This window comes from Rousettus aegyptiacus, unplaced genomic scaffold, assembly GCF_014176215.1.
Source record: "Rousettus aegyptiacus isolate mRouAeg1 unplaced genomic scaffold, mRouAeg1.p scaffold_m13_p_7, whole genome shotgun sequence".
Classification (NCBI taxonomy): Eukaryota; Metazoa; Chordata; class Mammalia; order Chiroptera; family Pteropodidae; genus Rousettus; species Rousettus aegyptiacus.
In genome coordinates, this window is record NW_023416310.1 from 13,594,664 (window position 1) to 13,619,563 (window position 24,900).

The window sequence follows — 24,900 nt, forward strand, 5'->3', positions numbered from 1 at the left end:
TTACACATGATGTTTATTAAAATTTGCCCAAATTTACCCATTCTACTGTGTAACATTTCTTTTTGTATTCCATTTCTTTCTTACTGAGTCAATTAATTTTTTTCCTAAAGTATGTCCTTAATTAGATTCTTCAGCAATGGTCTCTTGTTGGCAAATGCACTGACATTTTTTTCTGAACATGTATCTTTTATTTCTTCTCTGCTCTTGAATAGATTAGCTAGGTACAGAATTCTAGGTTGATCTTTCCATTCTGTTCTTCAAATCTTTTAATCGCCTTTCACATTTTCCATTTTCCTACACCTGTGTTCAATATTCTGTATCCTGGTTAATTTCTTCTAATCTATCTTTCATTCTCTAATTTTTGCTGTAGCTATCTCTCATTTGCTATTTAACCTCTCTATTGAACTTAACCTTAATATTTTTTATTCCTAGAAATTCAAACTGGTCCTTTCTTCATATTGGATTGTTCCTTTTTAAAATATCGTTCTTCCTAAATTTACTCTTATTCAATTGCACTGGAGGTTCTAGCCAGCATAATAAGACCAAAAGAAAAAAAAAAAAGTATGATTAATACTTGAAAGCTTAGGGAGTGAGAGGAAGGAAACAAAGCTATCACTATTTCCAGGTGATATAATTACTTATCGGAGATGCAAAAGAATCTGAGTACAAATTATTAGAATTAACGAGTAAGTTAAGCAAGATGACGAGACAGTGGATTACAAACACAAAACCAGTTTGCATCTCCATACACCAGAAACAAACTGTTAAGACACATAATTCAAAAAAGATACCATTTGCACAACTGTATACATTTGCCAAAACTCATCATATCATAATTAAATTGGGTGAATTTTATTGCATGTAAATTACATCTCAAAAAAAAAAAAGTAGAAAAAAAGGCACCATTTGCAACAGCAACAACAGATGTAAAGTACACAAGAATTAATCTAACATATATAAGATCTTTCTAGGGGAAAATTATAAAGCTTTACTGAAAAATGGAGGATCAGGAAAAGAGATAATAGCTGAGCTGAATCTTAGAGGCTATAAAGAAGTTGGCAAGGGAAAGCTGGGAGAATGGGGAGGAAGAGAGACAGCTAGAATAGACTAAAAGATATAAAAGTAAGAAAACAGGGTGAAAAAGCAACTGCAAATAGTTCAATACTGTCATAGTGCTGCCCGTGAGTGAAAGATATAAATAAAAGCCCCAACCAAAGACATAACTGTAAAAGCTTTCAAAACATTACTCCATAAGATTAAACTTCTGTATATCATTAATCATCTCTGGTTTAGAAATCGCTCCTAGCATACATTGAGCAGATAGTTCTCTGGCTCAAATGAAGTAACAGACTGCGTGGCAGGATAACATGAAGAAAGAGAAGTGTGACTAATACTTCAGGTTTGGGCAAGCGAAGGGTCTAATCGGCTACAACAAAAAGCAGCAGAGCCCACAAGCACTATGGAAGTAGGTTCACAGGCAGCCAGAGTCCCAGGAACGACTGAGGGTTAGAGGGAGCAGAAGGGTTGGAAAACCACGGCGACCTGCCATGTGCTTCTTTGTACGGCCACCCTCTGCCGGGCCTGGAACATAACAGGCACTAGACATGTTTACTGAAGGAATACCAGCGCAGAAAACTCTTCGCCTGGTTTAGACTGACCACTGGATGACGATCCCTGGGTACGCAATAACTCCAAAGCCTGTTACAAATACTGCCACAGGTCAAGGCAGGAACAGAGCCAGCTGTCAATCGACATCATTCACGACGCAGACACACCGGGCAGGACCCAAAGACAATCATCGCTGCTCTCTAGTACTGCTCTGAAACAGTGTCTCCCAAACTTGTCTGGAGATAAAAAAAAAAAATTCCAGGGTACTTGTATAAAAAACAAAATAAAGCAGATTCCTCGGCCTCAACCCAAACCTACTAAATTAAAATTTCCAGAAGAGGCCTGGTACTTTGCATATATAAGCAGCAGCCCAGATGATTCTTTTCAGGCAATATTTGGAAGCAGTTCTCCAAAAGTTCTTGACGACACAAAAAGATTTTTTTTTTTAAAAAAAGGGTATAACTACTGGAAATGACCAAGTTGTTTCCTGTAGATGATAAAGTTATCTACCTAGAAGTTCAAGAAAATGGACTGAAAAATTACAGCATATTATATAATATTGACAGAAAAGTCAGTGAGACTTTCAGATGGAAATGCCCGTGAGATCCCTGAATACACGAGTATAAACAGAGACAAGAATCCTGGGATGGAATTAAAAACTGCAGAAACTTATCAGTGTCCGGGGGGTCATCTGAAACCTGAAACTGTGTGAAAACAGTCAGAGAGGGGGTACTGTGAGAGAAGGAGAGAGCTCAGGAGAGAATGCCAGGGAACGTAACATCTGGTTTATCGTAGGTAATCAAAAGGCTTAATGAATAAACAACGCATGAACGTTTCATAATTGGACATTTTGTAGTCACTAAATAGAGATAAAATGTAATGAATCCACGATACGCATGCATTAAATGTATTCAGAGAAACAGTTCTACCCTCAATCTGTGTCTACAGATCCCAGAAAGTACTAGATCGATAGGCAATAATCACTGATATATTTGATTAACGTGGAAACAGACAAACAATTCGCACGGCTGGGTCACAGAGAACCCTAACCCTCTCACGCGTGGAGGAAAGTGCACATTCTCCACTTCGGCTCTGGTGGCCACCTGTAAGAATCGAAGAAGATCTCAAGCTGGAGGCGTGGTTGGGGCGAGGTGCTGACTGCTGGAGGAACCTGCTGGTCCGAAGAGCTGCTTGGTTTGGGAGCCATCACACATGGAAAACTCCCTGTCACCTCTTCACTCTACGAAGAATCAGGCTACAGCTGGAAAAGACACCTTATCGTTTCGTAAACTACACACCACGGCTGTCTTTGGTCGGCTTCTGTCTTTTTTAGACAGCTGGGTCCATTTTATATGGTCTGCCTTCAAACTCAGCACCTTGGCAGCTGTAAATGGGTTCAAGAATCCATAGTGCATACAAGTGCCAGAGTCTAACAGGGCCAATGTTCAGGTGCCAAAAAGAGCAATATTTAAAACACCCCAATCAGCCTATCAAAAATGCTGACGAACGCTGCCAGGACCCAAAATATCATCACAAGCTGGAGAAGGCCACACTTGGTGTGATGCTTAATTTTATGTCACCTTGCCTAGGCTACAAGGCACCCGGATATTTGGTTAAACATTATTTTGAGTGTTCCTGTGAGGGTGTTTTTGGTTGAGATTAACATACAAATCAGTAGACTGAGCAATGCAGGTTTCATGACTGGGCCTCGGCCGCTTGAAAGCCTGAGCAGAACCAAAAGGCTGCTCCTTCCTCCGAGTCAGGGGACTGCTCGTGCCCGGCTGCCTGGGACCTGGGGCGTTGGCTTTTCCCTGCTTTCCCACTGTCTCTTCTTGGGTCTCAAGCCAGCGCATCTTGGGACCAAAACTCCATTATCAGTTCTCCTGGTTCAAAGGCCTCGGACTCAGACTTACACCTGCGGCTCTCCTGAGTCCCCAGGTTGCCATCTCACCTTGCGGATCTCGAGACTTGGCGGGCTCCACAATCACATGCGCCAACTCCTTATGACAAATCTCTTTATCGTTATTTATCTCCACTTGGTGCTGTTTCTCTGGAGAACACTGACTAATACAAACAGATACCACCCTAGAGCCTCGGAAGCAAATGTGGCTCTGTCAGCATCTTGATTTCAAATTTGTGGCATCCAGAGCTGAGAAAATAAATTTGCTTTAAACCTCAAGTTTGTGGTAATTTCTTATGACAGCCCCAGAAAAGTCACGCACTGGTATTCCCTGAATTCCCTTCCTTCGACAACCCTTCCCCCACTCCAGGTGGGCCACCGGCTTCACAGTCGCATCCTAGAATATTCTATTGCCAGTTTACATCATCTAAAATCTCAATTGCAAGCGCCCCACTCTCATACCAGCTTGTCTTGTTAGCTCACTCCTCGTAGTCCCCTGCCTCCAACAGTACTTCAATCCCAGTGGGACCTACGTGCCACTGGGCCGACCACTTTCAATAGTCCCTTATCTCCTTCGCAGCCTCATTTCTCTCTCTGAGCAATCTATATTTCGTGGTCCATTCTTATAGTCATTTCTTTGCATTTACATTCCCACCAGCGGTGTAGGGGAGTACCTGTTTCTTCACATCCCATCAGTACTTGCAATCATCAATCTCTTTTTATTTTAGTCATCCTTGTGGGTGTGAAGTGGCAACTCACTGTGGTTTGGATTAGACACTTCCCTAATGACTAATGATGCTGGGCATCCTTTCACGTGCGTATTGGCCATTTGTATTATCTTCTTTGGAGAGATGTCTATTCAGATTCTTTGCCAATTTTTTCCCCCAAAGTTAATTTACATTTTTTTTTTATTACGGTAAGAAATATATGACATAAAATGTACCATCCTCATGATTTTTAAATGTACAATTCAGCTGTGTTACGTATATTCATTTTGTGAACAGATCTCCTGAACTTTTACATTTTGCAAATTTGAAACTCTATACCGATTAAACGACACCCCTGCATTTCCCCTGACCCCAGCTCCTGGTAACCTCCATCCTACTTTTCCTTTGCCTATATTTAAATCAGGTTATTTGGTAGGTTTTCGTTGTTGTTGTTTTGCTGTGGCTGAGTTGTGAGAGTTTTTTATAATTCTGGATACAAGTTCCTTATCAGATACATGATCTGAAAAGATTTTCTCCTTTTCGCTTTCTCGATGGAATCCTTTGAAGCACCAAAGTTTTTAATTTTGATGAAGTCCACTTTATCTGTTTTTGTTCTGCTTGTGCTTTTAGTATTATATCTAAGAAGGTGCTGCTTACCTCAAGGTCACAAAGATTTATTCCTATGTTTTGTTCTAAGAGTTTTCTGACAAAAAGGTAAGTCAACAATCTTAATTGTTCCAGGTCTAGTACAACATAATTTACCCTGACCCCTTAAAGGGAATGGTTTAATTTCACTAATGCCCAAACAACCACACTGGACATATATGAGTTGCCTATTAACATTTCAAAAAAAAAAAAAAGAAAAGAAAAAGAAGAAGAAGAAATAAGATGAACAAAAATGGTTAAACCCAAATTATTTCCTTGTCTATAGTAGATCTTGAAGAAAAGGATGAGTAACTGTTCAGAGGTGCAGTCTGCCATCTGCTGGGAAGAAAGGTGAAATTTTCACAACATCAACTGCGTATGTAACTACCTCTACTGAGGCACTCTACTGTGTATTTCCTGTATTCTGTGAACCTCTCCCTCTCCCTCTTCCTGCCATAGATTAACCAAGTGGGAATGGGTCACAGTTCTCTTGGTAAAGTGAAGGCCGGGGTAAGCAGAGATCTGAAGGTAAGGTCCAGGGGCAGGGAATGGGAGTAGGCTTCCTTATTTCCAGCTTCTCTGCATATCAAGAAAGGGCTAAGAGTTGTGTATTTTTACCATAATTAATAGAAAGAAAAGAAGGAAGTGGGATCGACTGGGTCACCTTCCCAGTAGGGCCCCACCAGGGTGCTCTCTGTCCTCGCTTCTCTCCCAATCAGACTGGGTGGGTTTAAAGAAGGAATGAACATGCCTGGCTCAGCCTCTCCCCCTCCTTTGTTTCCTGGAATCTACAAACCCCACAGAGCACATATTCTCCCTGCTCCCAGAGTCACAAGCTTCGAGGCTCCACTCCCTTCCAGACAGGCCCACACAGGTGTATTTAGTTCAAGGGATACTAGCAAGTCCAATTGTTTCCTCACAATCAAAACCACTTTCTCAAACAGACTGCCATCTTCCTAACTCCTGGCTGCAATCGTGGGTGGGGAAAAATGAAGTGGAGTTACCAGGGTTTTCTAAAATCTTAATAAGAACTACTATTAGAAAAAGAGAGTTAGTAGATATTCATTGACAGAGTTGTCTACACTCACTGTCTCCATCTCTCTCCTCTTTCCCTCGTGGACCCACTTTAATCAGATTTTCGTCCCCGCCACAGGTGATCCTCACATTATTAGACGAAGGGTCAGTTCTTGGTCCTCTTACTTAAGTTTCAGCAGCACCGGGCACAGTTGATCGCTTCTTCCTCCTGAAAATGCTGTCTTCACTTTTTTCCACAATGGTGCACTCTTCTGGTTTTCACCCCAGGTCACTGGGTAGAGGCTCTTCCTCTTCTCCTAGGTTTCTCAATACTGGAAAACTCCAGGGGTCAGTTCTTTTCTTCTTCTCTTTTCCGTCTTCATTCACTCACTTGGTGGCACTGTCTGGTCTTGTGGCTTTAAATGTCAACGATATGCCAATAACTCCCAAACTGATATTTCTATCTCAATCATCTCTCTTGAAATCAAGATCCACATACAACGGTCTATTCAACGACTCCATATGGACGGCCAACAAGCAACTGAAATTCAACATTTCCAAAACTGAGCCCTTGATCCTGACACCTAAATATGCTCCATTCATGGCCTTCTCAATCTCAAATGATGACATGTCCATCCTCCTAGTTGCTTAGGACAAAATCTTATGAGTTTCTCTTGATGCTTTTCCTCTCATAAGCCACATTCGCCCCATTAGGCCGATTTATATAACACACTTCCTAATTCAACCCCTTTTTACCACCTCCACTAACATTGCCTTATCTTGTTTTAATTATCGCGATCATTTCTCCTAAGCAGTCGCTTGGCTTCTGTCTTTTCCTTCCAGTCTACTCTTTACATGGCATCCAGATTGGTGATTTTAAAATATAAATCAAGGCATGTTACTCTTCTATTCAAAATCCCATGAAGACTCCTCATGTCATTCAGAGCAAATGCCAAATGGCCAACAGGCCCTCAGTGAGTCTTTGACTTCCTCGCCTAGTCTTCCCGCTGCTCACGGCATTCTGGCTTCTTCGCTGTTCCCGGAACTCACAGGCACACTCCTGCCCTGGGGCTATAACGCTGGCCACTCAGCTCTTCCCCGGATGTCTGCTGGCAGGTGTCTGAGACTTTGCCCATCTGACTGCCCAGCTCTACTGCTGACTCCGCTTTCTGATTTCTTGCACACGTGAGAGTCCAATGCAGACTGGCAGGTGGAGGGGCTCTGATCCATCCATGCAGGTGCCCAGCCTCCCTTCATCGAAGGGCTTCCGCCTCTGCTCGTTTCTTTGGAGACATTTCCATTCGGCCAACATACAGTGGCAGTGGGAAGGGTTAAGACAGAGAAGGTGAGGAAACCACACCTGTTTCAACAGCCTTGACCCGGAAGTAACGCAGCTCACTTCCAAATTCCATTGGTGATAACTAATCATATGGCTCCATCTGGCTACAAGGGGGATGGGCTATATAATCTAGTTATATATGTCCAGGAGGAAAAGGAAAATTTAGATATTAGTGAGTACTCCTAATCGTTAAATCTTTTTGCTTCCTTTCCCTAAATATAAAACACCTCAAACCCCTCCCACTCCCATCCCTGAAAGAAAACCTGAAGTCCTATTCAGTCGGTGCATCTAATTACGAGTCCTGGGTATGGTACAGTCTTCTTCATCAAGACCACATGCAGCTCCTTATGATGCAAACTATGAACTAAAAAGGCAAATTATCTGCACCCTCCCTCCCCAGTCTCAATATACCATGGTAGAGTAGGAACAGAGGGTCTTCCTTATCCAATATCTTGGCCAAGTAGGCACCAGCATGCCCTCCTATACAACCCATCTCCTACCAGAGCAAGTTCCGGGTATTTAAAAAGTGGGTTGTCAGCTCAAACTGTCAATGGCGCGTTCAGTCCAGGCTCATGGTTCTTGCCAACATAATTCCCCCCAACACTCAGTAGGCCTCGATGTATTTGTTCCCAGTTAAGTTCCAGGTGCCAGTAATGACACACAAAGTTCTTTCCTAGAGATAATCCTCTAGCCTGGTTGATTTATGTCTTTCCCTCCATGCCTCTTGCTTTCAACTTAGAGATGCCAACTGGGGCCCCGTGGAACAACAGGCCAGGAGTTTCCGACCTTGACTGCATGACAGAACCACTGGGGGAGCTTTTAAAACCCGTCTGTGTCCAGGTTTCATGTCCCCTGAATCCATGAAATCAGAAGCTACATAGGTGGGACAAAGCTGATCCTGATGAGCTGCCAAGAACAAAAAGCTATACCCTTAATCTGGTCTTTGCCACAGGCCTGAGCCACTGTTTTCAACTGAGAAAGTTTGCTAGGCTTTTGTCGCTCAAATCCTGTCTCAACTCTTATTGCTTGCTCACTGGGGTCTGGAAATAGTCTTTTTTTCCTTTCACTGTCTCATAGGTCAGAATTTTCTCTCATTTTTTTTTTTTTGCTTGAAAACTAGCAAATTCCTTCATAAGCACATCTCTTTCTTGCAATATCTTACAATAACAGTTGACTCACACTCTAACCCTGTCTGCCATCTGACCGAGAGCTCGGTAGGCAGGAGGTGTGCCTTCCGAGTCATCACAGATGACCAATTTGCCAGTTGGTCACCACTGCATAACATGGGTTTCCATCTTTCCCGGCTCCAGTATCAGTGTCCTCATAAGTGTGTCGCCTGAATGCTAAGCCAATGACACACATCTTAAGGTCCTATTCTAACAGAACTCCACTTCTAGTACCGACTATTGTAGCAAAAACTAAAACCTCAGTAGCGTAACACAAAGTTTCTCTCTTGCTCCCACTGAAGTCAAATGGGTTGGCGAGATACTCTTTTTAATTCATCATTCAAGGATCTTGTTTCCTTTCATTTTACAGTTTTACCCTCCTCTGGATCCTAATAGAATTCTCTCCACTGAGCTCACAGAGAGCATAGAAAAGGCACTCAGCTATTAACTCTCTTGTCCTGGGAAGGCAAATGTCACTCTGATCACATTCCACTGGTAGGAGCTACTCACATGGTCCTTCTTAGATAGAGGGTGGGCTGGGAAACGTAGTCTAACGTGTGCCCGGCAAGAACAGGAAAACAGTGATGCTGGTGAGCCCCAAACATCTCTCTCATACCCCTTAAAATGTAAGCTGCACAGGGCAGGACTCTTTGTCTAGTTTGTTCATAGATGTATTCCTCATGCCTGTTACAGTGTCTGGCACAGAGTAGGTGCTCAAAAATGTCTTCTGAATAAACAATGAATGGAAAGAATGAATCATGCATATGGTACCATGTGATTTTTTTTCTATACTAAAGGCAAATGAATGGATTGATGACTAACAGAATAATGAATCAGGCTGCATAGTTACTTAGATAAAATATTAAACAAAAACTTTTGGAAAAATTGAAATAAACTTCTAAGCACCAACACTGCACATAACAAATCTACAATGCAAAATCATATATGAGCTGATTAAATGCACACTAAATTCACCTACTGTGAACATGGAAAAACATTTATTCAAAATATCAGTACACAGTGAACAATCTTAAAAGAACTTATTATTAAATTGATCACCCATCTTTTTGTTAGATGGAAACGTTTTTATCTACATCTTTCTCAAAGAGCAAGAACATTGAACATACAAAGTCTTAATCTTGAAAACAAGTTAATACACACACACACACACACACACACACACACGCACACACACACACACAGAGCTGGAAGACCTTACCAGTATGCACCTACCATATAATGCATATGCTCATCAAAATTCAGAACTGATATATTTATATCAGCCTCAAGATTATGCACGCTAATACTTGCTTCTTCTTAAAATCTTAAGTCATTATAACAAAAATGAATTAATAAAATTGAAAAAATAACAAAGCTGAAATAAAAATAACAATAAATGGGGATGACTTCTTCACAAGAGCGTTGTGAGAATCAAATAGAAATACAAGAGTTCACTTTTGATTTCTGTACTTTGCATTATAGCTCAATGAAAAAAATTCAACACAGTATATGAAAACTGCTTTGCAAACCATAAAGCAATATTCAAAGTTACTTATCTTTAAATAAATGTAAAATCTCATTTCTAAAAGGGTTATAAATTAGCTAAATGAGTAATTTAAAACTAAAGTAAAAAGGAAGTTCCTTATTCTCCTGGCCCCAACATCTAGAATAAGAATTTTCAGTAGAAATATCCTGGGGAGAGGTGTCAAATATGTGGTGACAGAAAGAAATCTAACTATGGGAGGTGAACACACAGTGTAAATATATATGCGTTAACGTGTACAGCTGAAACTTACTGGATTTTGTTAACCAATGTCATAATAAATAAATGAAACAAACAAACAAACAAACAAACATCCCAGGGAATTCAATCATTACAAAAAATTATATACCAAAGAGCTAGACTGTAAACAAAAAATATTAACAAATCAATCAAGGAACATAGTGGGATACTTGTACTTTAGAAAAGAAAAAAATAACAACTGAAAAATCTATAAAGTCTCTCTATCCAGTGAAAAAAAGAAGAAACTGCTGCGTTTCATTTTTCTCCTTTGCTTGTTTAAACATTTTTAAATAACTCCTCAACCAGAAAATGTTGGAATTTACAACACAACAAGACCCAGGTTAGGGTCTTATGGTTAACTGTAACTGAAAATCTATCTAATTTAAAAAAAAAAATTATCTCTAACACATTGTCAGAGATGTAGAAAGTAAAGTATACACTTGGGTTGAAGTTTGCTCTTTTTAAAAAATATTTATCACTGATATGAACTTATTCGCTTTTTCCTTTGTTCAATTTGAAGGCTAACTAGAAAACAAACAAACAAAAACCTAGTTATTAAAGTTTTCTAATACTTCCAGTCCAGTAGACCAGGCTTAAGAACTTAGATCCTGAATTATACTTATAACCCTATATATTTTTCTACCTGTTAGCAAACCAACCAACCAACAAACGAAACCTAGAGGAAAAGATTTTAAAGCAAGGATATATCAACTTTTTGGAAATAAAAGTACAGCATTTTTAAAAACTCTGGAAATAAACTGAAAGAATGAAAGAAAAATGGGCTTATGCTAAGCTTGTTACATAATTTATAAACACCACACAAAAATCAGACATTGACCTTCACCCCAATACTGTTATTTGAAAGACTACGTTTGAAAGTAAGGACATTGATGTGGCAATTGTAATATATGGTTATTTCACTAACCTTGGAGAGGCAAAAATTTAACTCTTTTATTTCATGGAGCTTCCTTTGAAACATTTAAAGCCTATAAACATGAAGAAAATTTCCTTGAAAAAACTAACTTTAAATCTTACTTAAAGCTCAGCAAGTAAGCATTTAGAGGGATACCTTGCACAATTTTAAAATAAGAAGAAACCCACTTTTCACTCTGGAAAGGGAGCATTGTAACATTCCATTTGACTGCATAAAAGGGACCAAGTCAAGTGTAATAACGTCTTCATCTCTGGAACTTTTAAAACTCTGCTTTCAAAATCAAGTGATCAGGCTCAACATGTTTGCAAACCCAGCATTAAGATGTTATTACACCACATCCTTATTTGTAGGCCTCCACCCGGAAGCAAGCCTACAGTGCTGTGACTGATGAAGCAGATTAACGACTGGGGACACAGACTGAAACACAAAAGCAGTTACCCAAGAAGAATGCTCCTTCATCTGGTGTTGGTTGCTGTGAGGGCCACTGGCATGGCCTCGCCAAAAGCAGTTTTGGCAGAGCTGGTAGTTGTGGCACTGCTGGCATCGGTACCGGAAACCCATCATACTCTCACACCGGCAATAGGAACACTCCACGGGATGGAAAACTTACGGGAGGGAGAGAAAACAGGGCAGAGTGAATGGCAGGGGAGAAAGGGTGGGACCCAAGGAGACAGAACTAATTTTCATTTGCAAATAAAGTCAATGCGGTGGAAAACCAAACCTAATATTAAAAAGCAAAGGGGAAAACAAAATTAAAACTGAAGATTCCAAACTGTCTCTCACTTGGTTAATTAAACCAAAAAATTAGAAAAAAAAAATATGTCCAACTTAGAATACTACATTCCAATCCTTTCTTTAAATTTCTTTCTTTAAAATGAAACTCGTGTTTCTCGAAATTTAGGTATACGAGTAAGGAGGAGAGAGAAGCCTTCACTCCAAAATTTCTGCACTCAAAATTCCAAACCTATCACTTTTTTAAAGAGATGTATCACTGTTAGTTGTACATATGTTTCCTTGACTAACATAAAACCTAAGAGAGTCAGGACGATGTAGTATGTATCTCTTGTTACCTGCAAATGGAATTTTACACATGACCTTGTCCTGAAGGCTTGCAAATGTTTGCTGAATTAAATCCTACCATATACCTAGGTATAAATAGTAACTGGTAAAGAGTAAGATTATACATATTAAAATAGTAGTTTTAGGTAAGAACTCCAGTAACAGCATAAAATAAAGTAATCCAGACCAACAAAGGGACAATGATTTGGAGGAAAGGAAGCTCAGTGACCTGCCGCTCCACCTCACGTGGCCTCTTACCTGTGGAAAAGTGCCACGTGGCAGTCAGGACTCACAGAGACTGCTGAAATTCTCTTACAGCCTGAAAGTCTAGTTTGCTGAGTGGGCAGAAGGCAACACACAACTGTGTATTATAGATTGTTATTTATACTTTCAACTGTTGGTAGGTAGTTGTCTCCTCTGGCAATTTAATTCTGAACACAAGAAATGGAAGTCAACAGGAAAGATGGATATAGTATTCCAATCTTCATCTGAAGGACGCTTCCTAGCATTATGTGTACAAAGCCGATCTTGCATCAATTATGGAAATTTTTAGTCCTGCTTCCAAAAATGTGTATCAACTAGGAAATCAAGACTAAAACAGTGAGCATTAGGCGAGGAAAACAATATAACGAGATCACTAAAAGACTAGAAGAATAGTAAAATAGGAATGAGAAATCGAAAGGAAATACTTCCTCTAAGAAATTCAAGCTTTTGTCATCGAAAAGTTTCTAAGGAATCATGTATGTGCTAAAAAAAGAGTCTGCTCCAGATTAAAGCTATACAACCTAGCAGAGTTCTGACAAAAAAATACTCCCAAATCAACCTGAGTTAACAATGCAGTCAACAGCGGTGCAGCCAATAATTATAATTCTGGGTTAATATTAAATGATATATGTTCATTAATGTTAAATATTTAAATAGCTTCTGATAATTCTAGTTGAACATGCATGTCGATGTGATTTTTCTTCTCTTCCAAACCAGCAAAGAGCCACTGCTTACACTAGTCAGTGGAATCTGCGGTTCGTGGGAAACCCAGAGGACCAGAAAGAGAAAAGGATCGACTCATGAGTGTGCCGGGTCCACTATAAATAAGGTCAGGTTTTGGTAAAAGCATTTTTTTGAAAGCGTTCATAATGTATTATCTACTGATATACCATACATTCAGATTAGTAAACCAGTATAAAAAAATGCAACTTTTGCCTACGCAAATAAATATCTGCCCTTACAAATAGTAATGTCAATACAAATCGAGTGATGAATTTCATAGAAAGAGCCCCAACAACAACAAAAAAAAAAACAGAAATACCATAATTTTAGAATTTGTTTCCTGCTATAAAAATTAAGATATATAGAGAGATGTTCGTGTGATATGTAACATGTTTTATTTCTAGATAACTCAATGATTTCATAATATTTCTGTCTCTGAAAAAAAATGATATCACTATGTAAGAATGCAATCAATAAATAATACATTACATAAAAAGTCACGAAAATGTTTTTATGGACAACAATACATCCTGACAAAAACGATTTTCTCTACTTAGTAAAGCAGATACAAAATGATTTTATGAAAATGAATTGGATATGAAACTACTAAAACACTTAAGACCATAAAAGTATTGCTCTCATTAGAACTAACAATACTATAATAATTTAACAATATAAATCTCTGTCCAAAAATCCTGTTAAAAGGTTTAGCTATTTTGGTCTAGTCAAGAAATTCAGAACCTTTAAGAAAATAATCTTGATTCTAAGGTACTTGTGAACTACAGCCATAGTTGGGCAAAAGGCTGAGAAGTTAAAAAAAAAAAAAAGTATGGATAGGAAGGGGAGAAAATAAAGAGTATGGAAGTATATTTCATTCTTACGAAGGGAAAAAACATGGCTGCTTTTTTTAAAATTAAAATTATTGGAGTGACATTGGGGAATAAAATCAAATAGGTTTCAAGCATACAGTTCAATAAAGCTATTACTGCTCTCATCTGTGGAAGGAGGAGAGACAGACAAGAGCCTTGAAAGAAGGGAGGTGACATAGAAAAGCCATGACCTTTCCTCTAAATAAATTCAAACAACCTAAACAAGGAGATAAACTGATAGCAACAGCAGAAAAAAAAAATTAAGATGTTACAAAGAGATAAGTTCCATTTCAACTGCAAGTGCAATGAAGACTTAAGCGGAATTACTGGAAGAGATACTGCGAGTAACTCAAGGTAAAACAGTGAAAGAAAAAACTGGATGCATGAAACCCAGTACTAAATTCTATTTTAGCTATTTTCCTTTCAACAATTCCAAGATAATTACAGTTTTAGTGGTTGATATCGTATATGTTCAAGTTTTTAGATCTATGATTTTTATAAATTAAAGGAAAAAAAGGAAGCTATGATTAAGTGAGGTGGCTGAAGCCAAAAACAACCACCTGGAATCTCGGGGGAGGAGGGGAACCTAGAGTTTGAACCACAAAGTTTTATGACCTGATATTACTACTTCTTGGTATCCTACCGAAGTCAAAAGCCCACCGCCACCTCTTTTTCTGAGAACACCACAGTCCTCTTTTGAAAGCTAAAATCACAAATTCAAATGACAGAGTGTCCAACAAATGTCAATTATAATTGTCAATGATAATAGCTAAGGACATTACAAGTACTATCAGTTCGTACGCTTCCTATAGCATAAAGAACTGAATAACACAAGTGCTGCTTACCATTCTCGACATGGGCAAGCCTGTGCATGAGAGGCAGCCAGACAAGGCACTGGGGAGGAGGGTCGGCCATCATTGTGTCTAAAAACGTATTTAGCATTATCTTTTTCTGTAGAGAGAACAAAAACAAATACACTTTATGTTTTTCAAGTATCTCTGAACTCCAAGATGAAGATAACTTAAGACTCTTCCAACCAAGTTATAATAAATTACATGTGGCCTTTTATACAAAATATTTTACATGACTACAGATGCTGCCACACACTATACCAAACACTACTACTATCATCAAACGCATTTCCATATGCATTATTTTATTTCAGTCTTAAAACAACTGTATAAGGTAAATAGGTTAGGTGTTATTCTCTTCATTTTACAGATGAGAAAATAAAGGAATGAAGCCATTTAAATGACTTGTAATGAAGGGTCTTGTCCAAATCAGACATGGGCAGGACTAGAAATTCAGCTGTCCTTCAAATTACTGTTCCTGTCATCCAGGGGAGAAGTGCCCATCCCACCCCTGATTCAAAAGCAACATCAACGAGAACAAGAACTACAGCCATCTGGCTGTCTACCATTATTTCCAGCATTCATAACAGTGTCGGCATACGACAAGCATTTAATAAGTAATCGTTGAACGGACACTATAGTAAGGGGCAAACCCTCTTCGACGTCATTTAACAACTTTCTCATTTACAGAAAACTGAAGCTCAGAGCAGTGAAGTAACTTAACTAAGTCATAGAATAGACGTAGTTATACTAAGGATGAGACTGGAACCTAAATATCCAAATGCCTAGCACAGTCCTCCCTCCACGATCCCATCTCCCTGGCTGGACTGCAGGTTTCTGTTCTATCTTTATTTCCCTCTTTTAAACAAATATAGAGTAAGCTTCTACCGTATGGGAAACACTGACAAAATTACATCCCACGTGAATACCGGAAATTAGAAAAGTCTAGAAAAAACAGTCATATAAATGTAGACAAATTCTCAATGATATTTCAAATTAATGAATTTTCTTTTTACTTCCTCTAACCCACAAAACACCTTTCCAGCTCCAAAAGGAAAGGAAAGAAGCTCAGGCAGTACCATACAGCTCGATGTGACCGAAACCTGGACACTTAGTCCCCCGCTTCCAAGTTAACTCCAGAAGAAGAGCAAAAACGCAAGAGAAAACACAGGAGAATGGGAGATGAATGGTGCAGTAAGCAGCCTTTTCTAAGCCCTGGCCCCCCACTCAAAGGTGGGGTTGGGGTTGGGGAGGTACTGAGGCCTGGGGGTAAGGCAGAGCCAAAAGGCACCCAGAATTTCACCTTATTCTTTCCCAAGTAACTGTGGTTCTCAGTCCCACCACTTTACTTGAAGTGAAAAACAGGGAATTAAAAAAAAGTGCTGTTTCCCCATAAAATTTTTAAATATTTTACTTCAGAAAAAAAAAAGGGTGAAAAAAAGACAAGAGTTGGTTAGAGCTGACCTAAAGGTTTTGCCAAGGGATTACAAAATAACCTTGATTTTTACCACTAATGTAATGAACACAAACAGGAAGCCAGGAGTGCAGGCCGTGTGCTGCCTCCTCAGGAGATCACGGCCTTCCGGATCGTCACGGAACCTTCCAGCAACGGTTGCATCACGCAAACACGAGGCCACGTGGACTAACTTCTGAGTATCCCCACGGCAACTGTGGGACTCTTGATTACAGCAAATAAATGGGAAGTCAATCTCACTGAGAATAATCTTTAAAAGAAGAAACTGGTAATTAGGGAAGAGAAAAGTAAAGTAGACGGCAGAGCAAAAGTGAGGCTTTTGCAATAAGAGCCTGAAAAAGATGAAGAAACATGAAGCAAAGACTCAGAGGCTGCAGGCAGGGGAGGTTCTAAAGTAGATGCGAGATGGTGATAACAGTATGAAGCCATCAACCGGAGGCCCTCTCTCTACAGCTGTGCCTTGGTGGTGAGGCTTGAGAAATGCCTATTCAAACAGGCTCAAGTTTTCACGAAGTGTTTTCCACCTCAGGCATCCAAGTCACTAACGCTTCTGACCTCAGTGGGATCTGGGAGGAATGAGTGCACGACATTAAAAACAAAACCAGAAGGTTGCCAAACTGTTAAATAAAGTCCAGACACGGAAAATGCCTCTTATTACAGATAGGGTAAATAACTGCAACAAAAATTAAAAGTGTTTACTTTGACTTACTGATAAAAAAAAGATGCCACGAAGGTTTTTAGCTAGTAAGAGGTAGGAAACAAAAATTAAATATATCATAGCATTTATTATAAATTTAATATTTCTATATCTTCTATATGTTAAAAATTACATTATTACTAATCCACTTATAATCCTAATGCTACTTTCTCTAAAAAGTCTGATTCACCTATCACGGAGGTTTTTTAAATCTTCAAGATGGAAAGGGACAATTATATTTGATATCTCAGAAGACTCTCATAAATACGCTAAGGATCAGCTTCCAGAAGTTCTCCGACGGTCATACTGTAATTTGAAGTTCTCCAAAAGCACGAGGAATGACACCAGAATTGTGCCCCAGTGCCCTGTCTCCCACCAACAATGCGATCTGCGAAAACCCACTTAATGTTCTGGTTTTAATTTTCTCATCTCTCAAGGGCTAGAGCAACAACAGTTCTTGAAACGCAGTCAGAGGCCACCTGGAAGGTCCCTAAACATTTTTTAGGGAGTCTATGAAGCCAAAACTATTTTCTTAATAATACTAAGACACGATTGCCTTTTTCAATCTCATTCCCTCATGAGTATACAGTGGGGAGTTTCAGAGGCAACATGGCATATCCACCATAATCTGAAAAAGTTATGAAACTACCCCTCTCTTTTCCAACTACACAGCTGTGTGAGGCCAGATTTTCTTTCTACACTTTAACCAAAACGACATATCACAATAGATTGAATAGACAAGCAGCTATGAGAATCCAGCTGTCTTCGACTGAGCCAAATCTTACAGATTTGCAAAAGTATAAAACAATGGCATTCTCGTTAATTGTTTTGTTTTAGAATAGTTACTTTTTCATTAAAATATATCATGTTAACATGTACTAGGTTTATCAGTGTTATTTTTAACGATTTAAAAATAATTTTTAATTTATCAATTTTAATTTCTAATATAGAAATGCTTATAGAACCAACAAAAAGAAAAGATCTTTGGGGTCCTCAATACTTCTCATTGTAACGAGGTCCTGAGACCAAGTCAGAGAACTGTTGGGATTGAATGCCAGCTCAGAAATCCTGTTCCTTACTATACAACTGTGAGAGAAAGGTCCGCTCTTTTTCCTCCCTTTTTACTCCTTTTTTTTTGTTTTATTTTTGCTTTGCAGTTGCACATAGTCTTTATAGCACAATAATATTTATAATAAAAACCACAATTAAATTGCAAATAATACAAATTCCTATCTTTCTGTATTTTCCCACCATTCCCTCATTTTTTTTGTATTTCTCTCTAAATATATGTTTCTATGTAATTATGTGCATAAGGTAGATAAAAATATATAATGTTTTTTCACTTAAACATTTCATTAAATGTTTTATTGTTTTGCTACAAGGTCTTTATTTCTAATCATTTTAACAGCTGCCTGATCCACTACCAAAAAAGCCATCATTTGTTAATGCCTTCGATTAAACACTGAGGCTGTTTTTGTCTCTGTACGTAGGCTCACATTTTTTCTTAGAAAGGAGTGTTTCAGTTTGTCACCGACCACCCCGCCTTTTATCATTCTAATCCTCAATACTGACATTTATTACCCAAGATGCCATTCTCACTTCCCTCCCTTCAGATCCTTGGCTTTATCCTTCCTGTTTTAGAAGTGGGGAGGAACCATCTCTTAAATGGGAAATCCAGTATCACTAAAATAACATGAGAAAACAAGTAAAATAATTTAGCATTAGATCATCACAGCTACAATTCCCAATCTCATCATTTCCATTAAAAGCTCCTATTCCTTATGGGCAACAGACAAGTATTTCTTAACCATTACCCTATCACTGACTGGTAATCAGTTAAACAATGTATGACCTTTAGTTAACAGACTTGAAAACAACATTTTTAAAAACTTTCAGATTAAAATGTTTTTACACAAACTTTAGTGTCGAGTTACAGAAATATTTTACCTGACAAGGGCAAACGTACATTAACTGGTTATAGGATTAGTGTTATGGGTCTGCCTTTGGATTATTAGATGCTGAATTTGTTCATATCACATGTATTTCGGACTTTGAAAATTAAAGTACTTTGTAATGACACAACCATGTGATGTTGCTGTGCTTTTTATTAGAGGTATTTTTATTTATTACAGAGAGAAGACTGGAAAAACTCTTCAAAAATTCTGAAATACTTCATTTTCCTCATTGTAAAGATTGTTTCACTTGAGAAAATCATGGAATAATATCGAAAACAACAAGGTTGCACGTACATCCATGTACTTTCAATTAGAATTCAAGCTAAAGACACTTTCTCATGCCGATTTGATTTAAAAATCATTATTTGATTAATCCAACAAATACCTAGTAAGAAGTGATCATTTTCCAGACACAGCTGTCACAGGGAAAGAAAGTTGAAGGAGACCAAGGAGCATCTCTCCAAGGCATAAGTGAGCTAGCTGGATGTCACATGCCATGGGACTGCAGAACAGGGAAACATCGATCCCATATGAACAAGTCAGAGAATCAAAGAAGAGGGGATATTTCAGCTGGGATCTGAAATATGAGGTCAGGGGTTATTGGCATTTCAGTGAGAGCTAACAGCAGAAAGACAAGACGCATGCTACTTTCGCTCACCTAAATGCACCTTACTCAACCCAAGAGAAATGCAAAAAAAGTTATATATGAGATTGGTAAAAATTCATAAATGTGAGAACACACGATGCTGGCAAGGCTGTGAAGAAACAGATGCCCTTATACGTCGCTGGCGAGCATGTGAGATGGCACAGCTCCCGTGGCCCTGCAGCAGCATCTGAAAAGAACCCACGGCTCACGGAGGGAGGGGGTCTGAGGAGCAGCTGGGAAGGAAGGGGAAAAGCGAGGCCGGAGGCCGACGGATGAGCATGGTGTCATGCTAAACACTTTATCCAGGCGGCAATAGGACTTAGTGTCTTTTTTTTTTTTAGCAAAACAAGGACTTCGACAGAGCTATATTTTAAAATGATGGCTTAAACTCAAATTTGTTCGTGCTCAAAAGGAATAACACAAACGCAGTGTCTGAGCGAACACTGTCCTCTTCTTTAAGCTGCCGTTAGGCCACTACACAAAGTGACTAGTTGACCAGAGTCCTTAGGTTTCGGGTGAAGACTTTTTCTGCTTTACCTGAAGACTAGTGAACCGTTAGGTTCTTGGATAAGAGAGGGTTTCGGAGATCCAGAATGGGAGCGGCACCGGCGAACACCAGAGCAGGAGCTGGGCCAACGGCCTCCGACGCCCCCCGCCCAGCCGCTTTCAGCCCCATCTGCAGGCCAGGGAACCATGGCTGAAGCCATCAGGGCCTGTTTCTGGCTCATGAGTTATAACTGAGGAGGGCAGGGGCACCTTTCCTACAGCACGTACATAATAAGCATGGCTACCTAACACAAATCATTTATAAAGGAAACAATCTTGGAGTCATGTGTCATTTCTATCTAAGGAATCATTTAGTAAGACACTCTCCTCCATAAGCTCAACTAGAATAAAATCTCACTTCTACATCTCTACGAGTTTTTCCAATTTAATTAATGCTGGTGATACAGGCCTTGTCACTAAAGACCCGATCATAACAAAATCCATTTTACATGCTGTATTTCATCCAATCAAAGACACACCATCACCTGTGAGATACGCCATTATTATCTTATACCCTGAGAAAGAAAAACACTCAGCCAATTAAACTAACTCGACAACTAAATTAACTGTAATCCTTCGTGACATGCGAATCAGTCACACTAGCCTGCTGATGAAATGAAATTTCTTCCCCCTATTCAGAAGAATTTGGCAATTTCCTCGACCTTCATTTGCATGGCTTGGTGAACGAAGAAATTATTTTGGTTATATCTCAGTAACAGGAAATAATACAGCTCCACTACTTTGTGGATATTTTTCTTAAAAAAAAAAAAAAGGTTCTGTAAAGCATCTGGTTGTTGCTCTGTAATAAAATAAACGGTTCCTCCAATGTTGAATATCTCATTAACATCAAATCTACTCCCCTGTCGTATCCATCCATGGCTTTCTGTGCTTACAGTCACTTTCTTTCCATGCCAAATCAGAGTATACTCTTTCCGAGGACATTTGAAACGACAACATATGCAGAACCAAAAGCGGACATGATTCAGTTGAAGTGACAACAATAGAAACAGCTACGACCAAATTCGTACATGGGCCAAAAATGAGAACCCAGCACAATCCTGCCTCGCCAATCGCAAGTGTAAGATGCCCCTGCCTCTTAGAGAGTTATCTTGATGTCGGAGATACTAAGATGTGAAACAGTGTCTTCAAATCAATGAAACATGGTAATAACCCACACTAGATTATAATGGCAATGAGCGGCTGCTTTCGGAGACTGTAAAAATCTGCTTAATTACAGAGGCAGAGGAGATGCAGATATGGACAGGTAAAAGCGGTCAAATATATGGTGACAAAAGGCAAATAAATGCCTTAGAATGGTGAACACACATTGCAATACACAGATGATGTTTTACTGAACTGCACACTTGGAACCTATCTAATTTTATTAACCGATGTCACCCCAATAAATTTAATTTTTTAAAAATCTGCTTAATTAGAATACCTATGAAATACACATATTCATATGTCAGGCAATTCTTGCCAAACTTTATTTAATGTTCAGAAAAACACGGTCAGAACATCCAGAATTGTCTCATTTCAAAGAAATACTGGGGGAGGAATAAAGTCATTTTGGCGTAGAGCAGAAGAGGATATGTCAGTCAAAGTATAATCAAAGGACATCTCCAGATGTAAAATACTCTTGTTAGTCTGAGCAGCCACCAGCACTAATGTAATCCCAGCTCTACCCACTTCCACCTCCCCTGTGAATCGGGGAGAGTGTGGCACGGCATCTAATAAAGTGCTATCAACAGCATCTCCTGCAACGCTGATCGAAAGACTGCGCCCACTTTCCTACCTCACTCTTTCCTCCCTCACTCTTCAATTCTACTTATGTAGGCTCCCCTTTCCTAACACTAGGATCAAATTTACAGCCCTCTGCAGTGCGAACAAAGTTCTTCACACTAAAGTCAGTATGAACCTGGAAAGTGAATAATGACACAAAGAGCGATCATCTCTGTAAGGAGAAACACATCACATTCCCAAACTCTGCAGTTTGGAAAAACTGGGGGAAATTTAAATATAGTCACTGCTTGTTTTTAATAACGTTTAAGTCTCTAAAGTCAGTTTATTATTTTATAAACGCTAAAGGCTCAATATTTCTGGCCTACCCACTGAAGATTCAGCTTGAGGTGCTTTATTCAGATAATAATCACAATCACAAATTTACAACTAGAATTTTTCTATTATTAAATTTTTTAGAAATACAACAAAGTCGTAAGAGTGGCATACTATGCCTATTATCCAGTTTCAACAATTCTCAACATATAACTGATTTTGTTTCATTTATGCCTTTACTCTCCCTTCAACCTGGATTATTTTGAAGCAAATTCCAGACATACTATCTCCAGAATTAACTCAAATTTTAGTATTATGGACACCTCGGATGCTTCTGAGGTTGATAAGAACCTTCTTGTAAGAGTCTTTTTGTGGACATAAGTTTTTACTCCACATGGGAAAAACTTGGTAGAATTGCTAGGTCAAGGGTAGGCGTCTGTCTAGGTTTAAAATAAACCACCAGGGCTTCTTTCAAAGTGGCTTGTATGAGAGTTCTGGTTGCTCCAAATCTTTACCAATTTGGTGTCAGTCAGTTATTGAATTTTAGCTATTCTAGTAGATGTGTTTTGTTGAATTAACTCATAAATGCGTTTTATTTTTGTTGTGTTTTCAAAACTACTAAACTACATAAATCCACACCCTTTATTTTGATTTAGTTTGCGAAAAGCATGCAAACTTGCTTGTTAAAAAAGAATTAAGGCTATGTAAAAATAAACAAATATGCAATTCTCTTCATATCATTAACAAAAAGTATTTCTCCTGTGCACATACATTGCTGGAAAACTGGATTTAAAAACAGTAAGGTATATGAGAAAACTAGGGTTGAAACAAACCCAAAAACCTATGTAGCCTGTAAGCAGAAGAGGAACAAAACTAATGAGTAAAATCACAAAGAAATCTCCCCAGGCATGTCCCCCGTGTCCCCCAAGTCGCCGTCAGATGACGTGCCTTTCAGCCTCAAATCCGTTTTTCCTTCTTCATGATAAGAACACACAACCTCCAAGACAGAACCGTTTTATCATAACTAAACATGGGATCCAGGGGATCGCTAACTCCCTCGGGTTCTTAGCATGGGTGGGGGGAGGGAAGGTCCTCACAGCTTTTTCAGCCACGTCCACCACAGCTTCCGCACAAAGTGAAAGCAGATCACGAATCCTCCGAACCAGCCACTTCTTCCACTAAAGGAAGGAACTTCTGCAGGATTTTCACCTTCTTTCTTAAAATATGTTCTCTTGAATTGTGATCAGTTCTTTGCTCAACCTGGAACATTTAATATGCTGGGGAAGGGGGTGGGGAATGCGTCCGAACCAACGACACAATTTCCACTCTCTCTGATGGTGTACGAGCTACATCGTATTACAGAAACACACAGGTAGGAAAACACACCATATGAGGAAAAACTCGCTTTCAAAAAGAAACCCAAAACTCACTGAATTTAAACTCGCCACGTGAAACTTTGTTCAAAGTCTCATTTTTTTTTTTTTTTTTTTTGCTCACTCTATCAGTCGTTTCTATTTCTTTTGAGGCATCTCTTTCTGTCATCTTTAGAGACCAAGGAAAGCTCAAGTTTCCTGTAGGCAGAGGGAAGCTGCTCTGACTTTTCCTAACGTGTCGTGTACCAAAACACAGACTCAGTTGTTTTCTGCAGGGATTTGGAGCCGGCGAAAAACAACAAACAGGCTGTGTGTTTGAAGGCCTCACAATCGCGGCATGACGTAATTCGGAGAATCCTGGACGGCACTCTTGGAATTAACAATTAGAAGTTGTTAATATTCTTCGACATTTTAAACCATTATTCCAATATTAGATTCTCATTGTAATACTCACATTACGATTAAACCAAAGGTGACTTTAGATAGCGCCCACATACTCGTCACCCATCGGCCAGATGTTGTTCTTCACCGATAACGTCTTTATATGAATTCCCTTCCCCGTCCTGACCCTACTTTACTGAACAGCAGCATTCCAGAGATTGATCAGTTTTGAGCCTGCCCTCCGGGAAGCATCCATGTGAAAAGCCACGTGTACGTCGCATATAAGATTATGGCACAGTACTGGGGGGGGGGGGGCAGGGGTGACAGTTGGATGTGATGGTACCAATAAAGAAACTGCAGTGAGATGAGCTCTAAACGAAAAACACTATGGTATCTTCATCGTCCTCATCCTCTGTTACAGCGCTGGAGGGCATTTTAATACCTGCAGGACACTCTTGTACCCGGAAATGTCTGGACACCCTCACATCATTTGAAAATGTATATTTGGGGGTTGGGGAGGGATGGAGGTACAGGGGAAGCAGACTCTGCTCTTTTAGAATAAATTGAAGCGTAGAGATGTTTTTAATTTTTTAACATGCTCAAAGCTGATATTGCTGTTTATGCCAAGAGAAATAATAAGCAATGTAAAGAGGCTAATTTCCACAAAACCAATCAGCCAAAGTCTGTGCAAATTTGGGAAGAACATCTCAGAAGTTACTAAAAATAACTCTCCAGTATTATGGGTGCCACCTTTAGTGCTAAAGCTGAGAATCTCTAAAATCATAAAATAACGGTTTGAGAGCCTCAATTCAGATAAACAAGAATTCTTAACTGTACACGTAGAAAGGGGCAGGTGTGTGTTTTTGTTCTCGGTTCTTCTGTGAATCGAACTATCACAAGTCAGGAGGATC

At 39.2% G+C, this 24,900-nt stretch overlaps 1 protein-coding gene across 23 annotated transcripts in view; it reads right to left on the reverse strand.

The window, feature by feature from the left end:
- DTNB (dystrobrevin beta) overlaps window positions 1-24,900 on the reverse strand; it is a 178,459-nt gene that overhangs the window by 101,303 nt on the left and 52,256 nt on the right. For all 23 annotated transcript variants that reach the window (XM_016121733.2, XM_036223988.1, XM_016121726.2 and 20 more), the window contains 2 exons: window positions 14,857-14,962; window positions 11,535-11,701 (listed from right to left, as the gene is read on the reverse strand). In XM_016121733.2, the coding sequence (XP_015977219.2) occupies window positions 11,535-11,701; window positions 14,857-14,962 (273 nt within the window). The remainder of the gene's footprint in view (window positions 1-11,534; window positions 11,702-14,856; window positions 14,963-24,900) is intronic.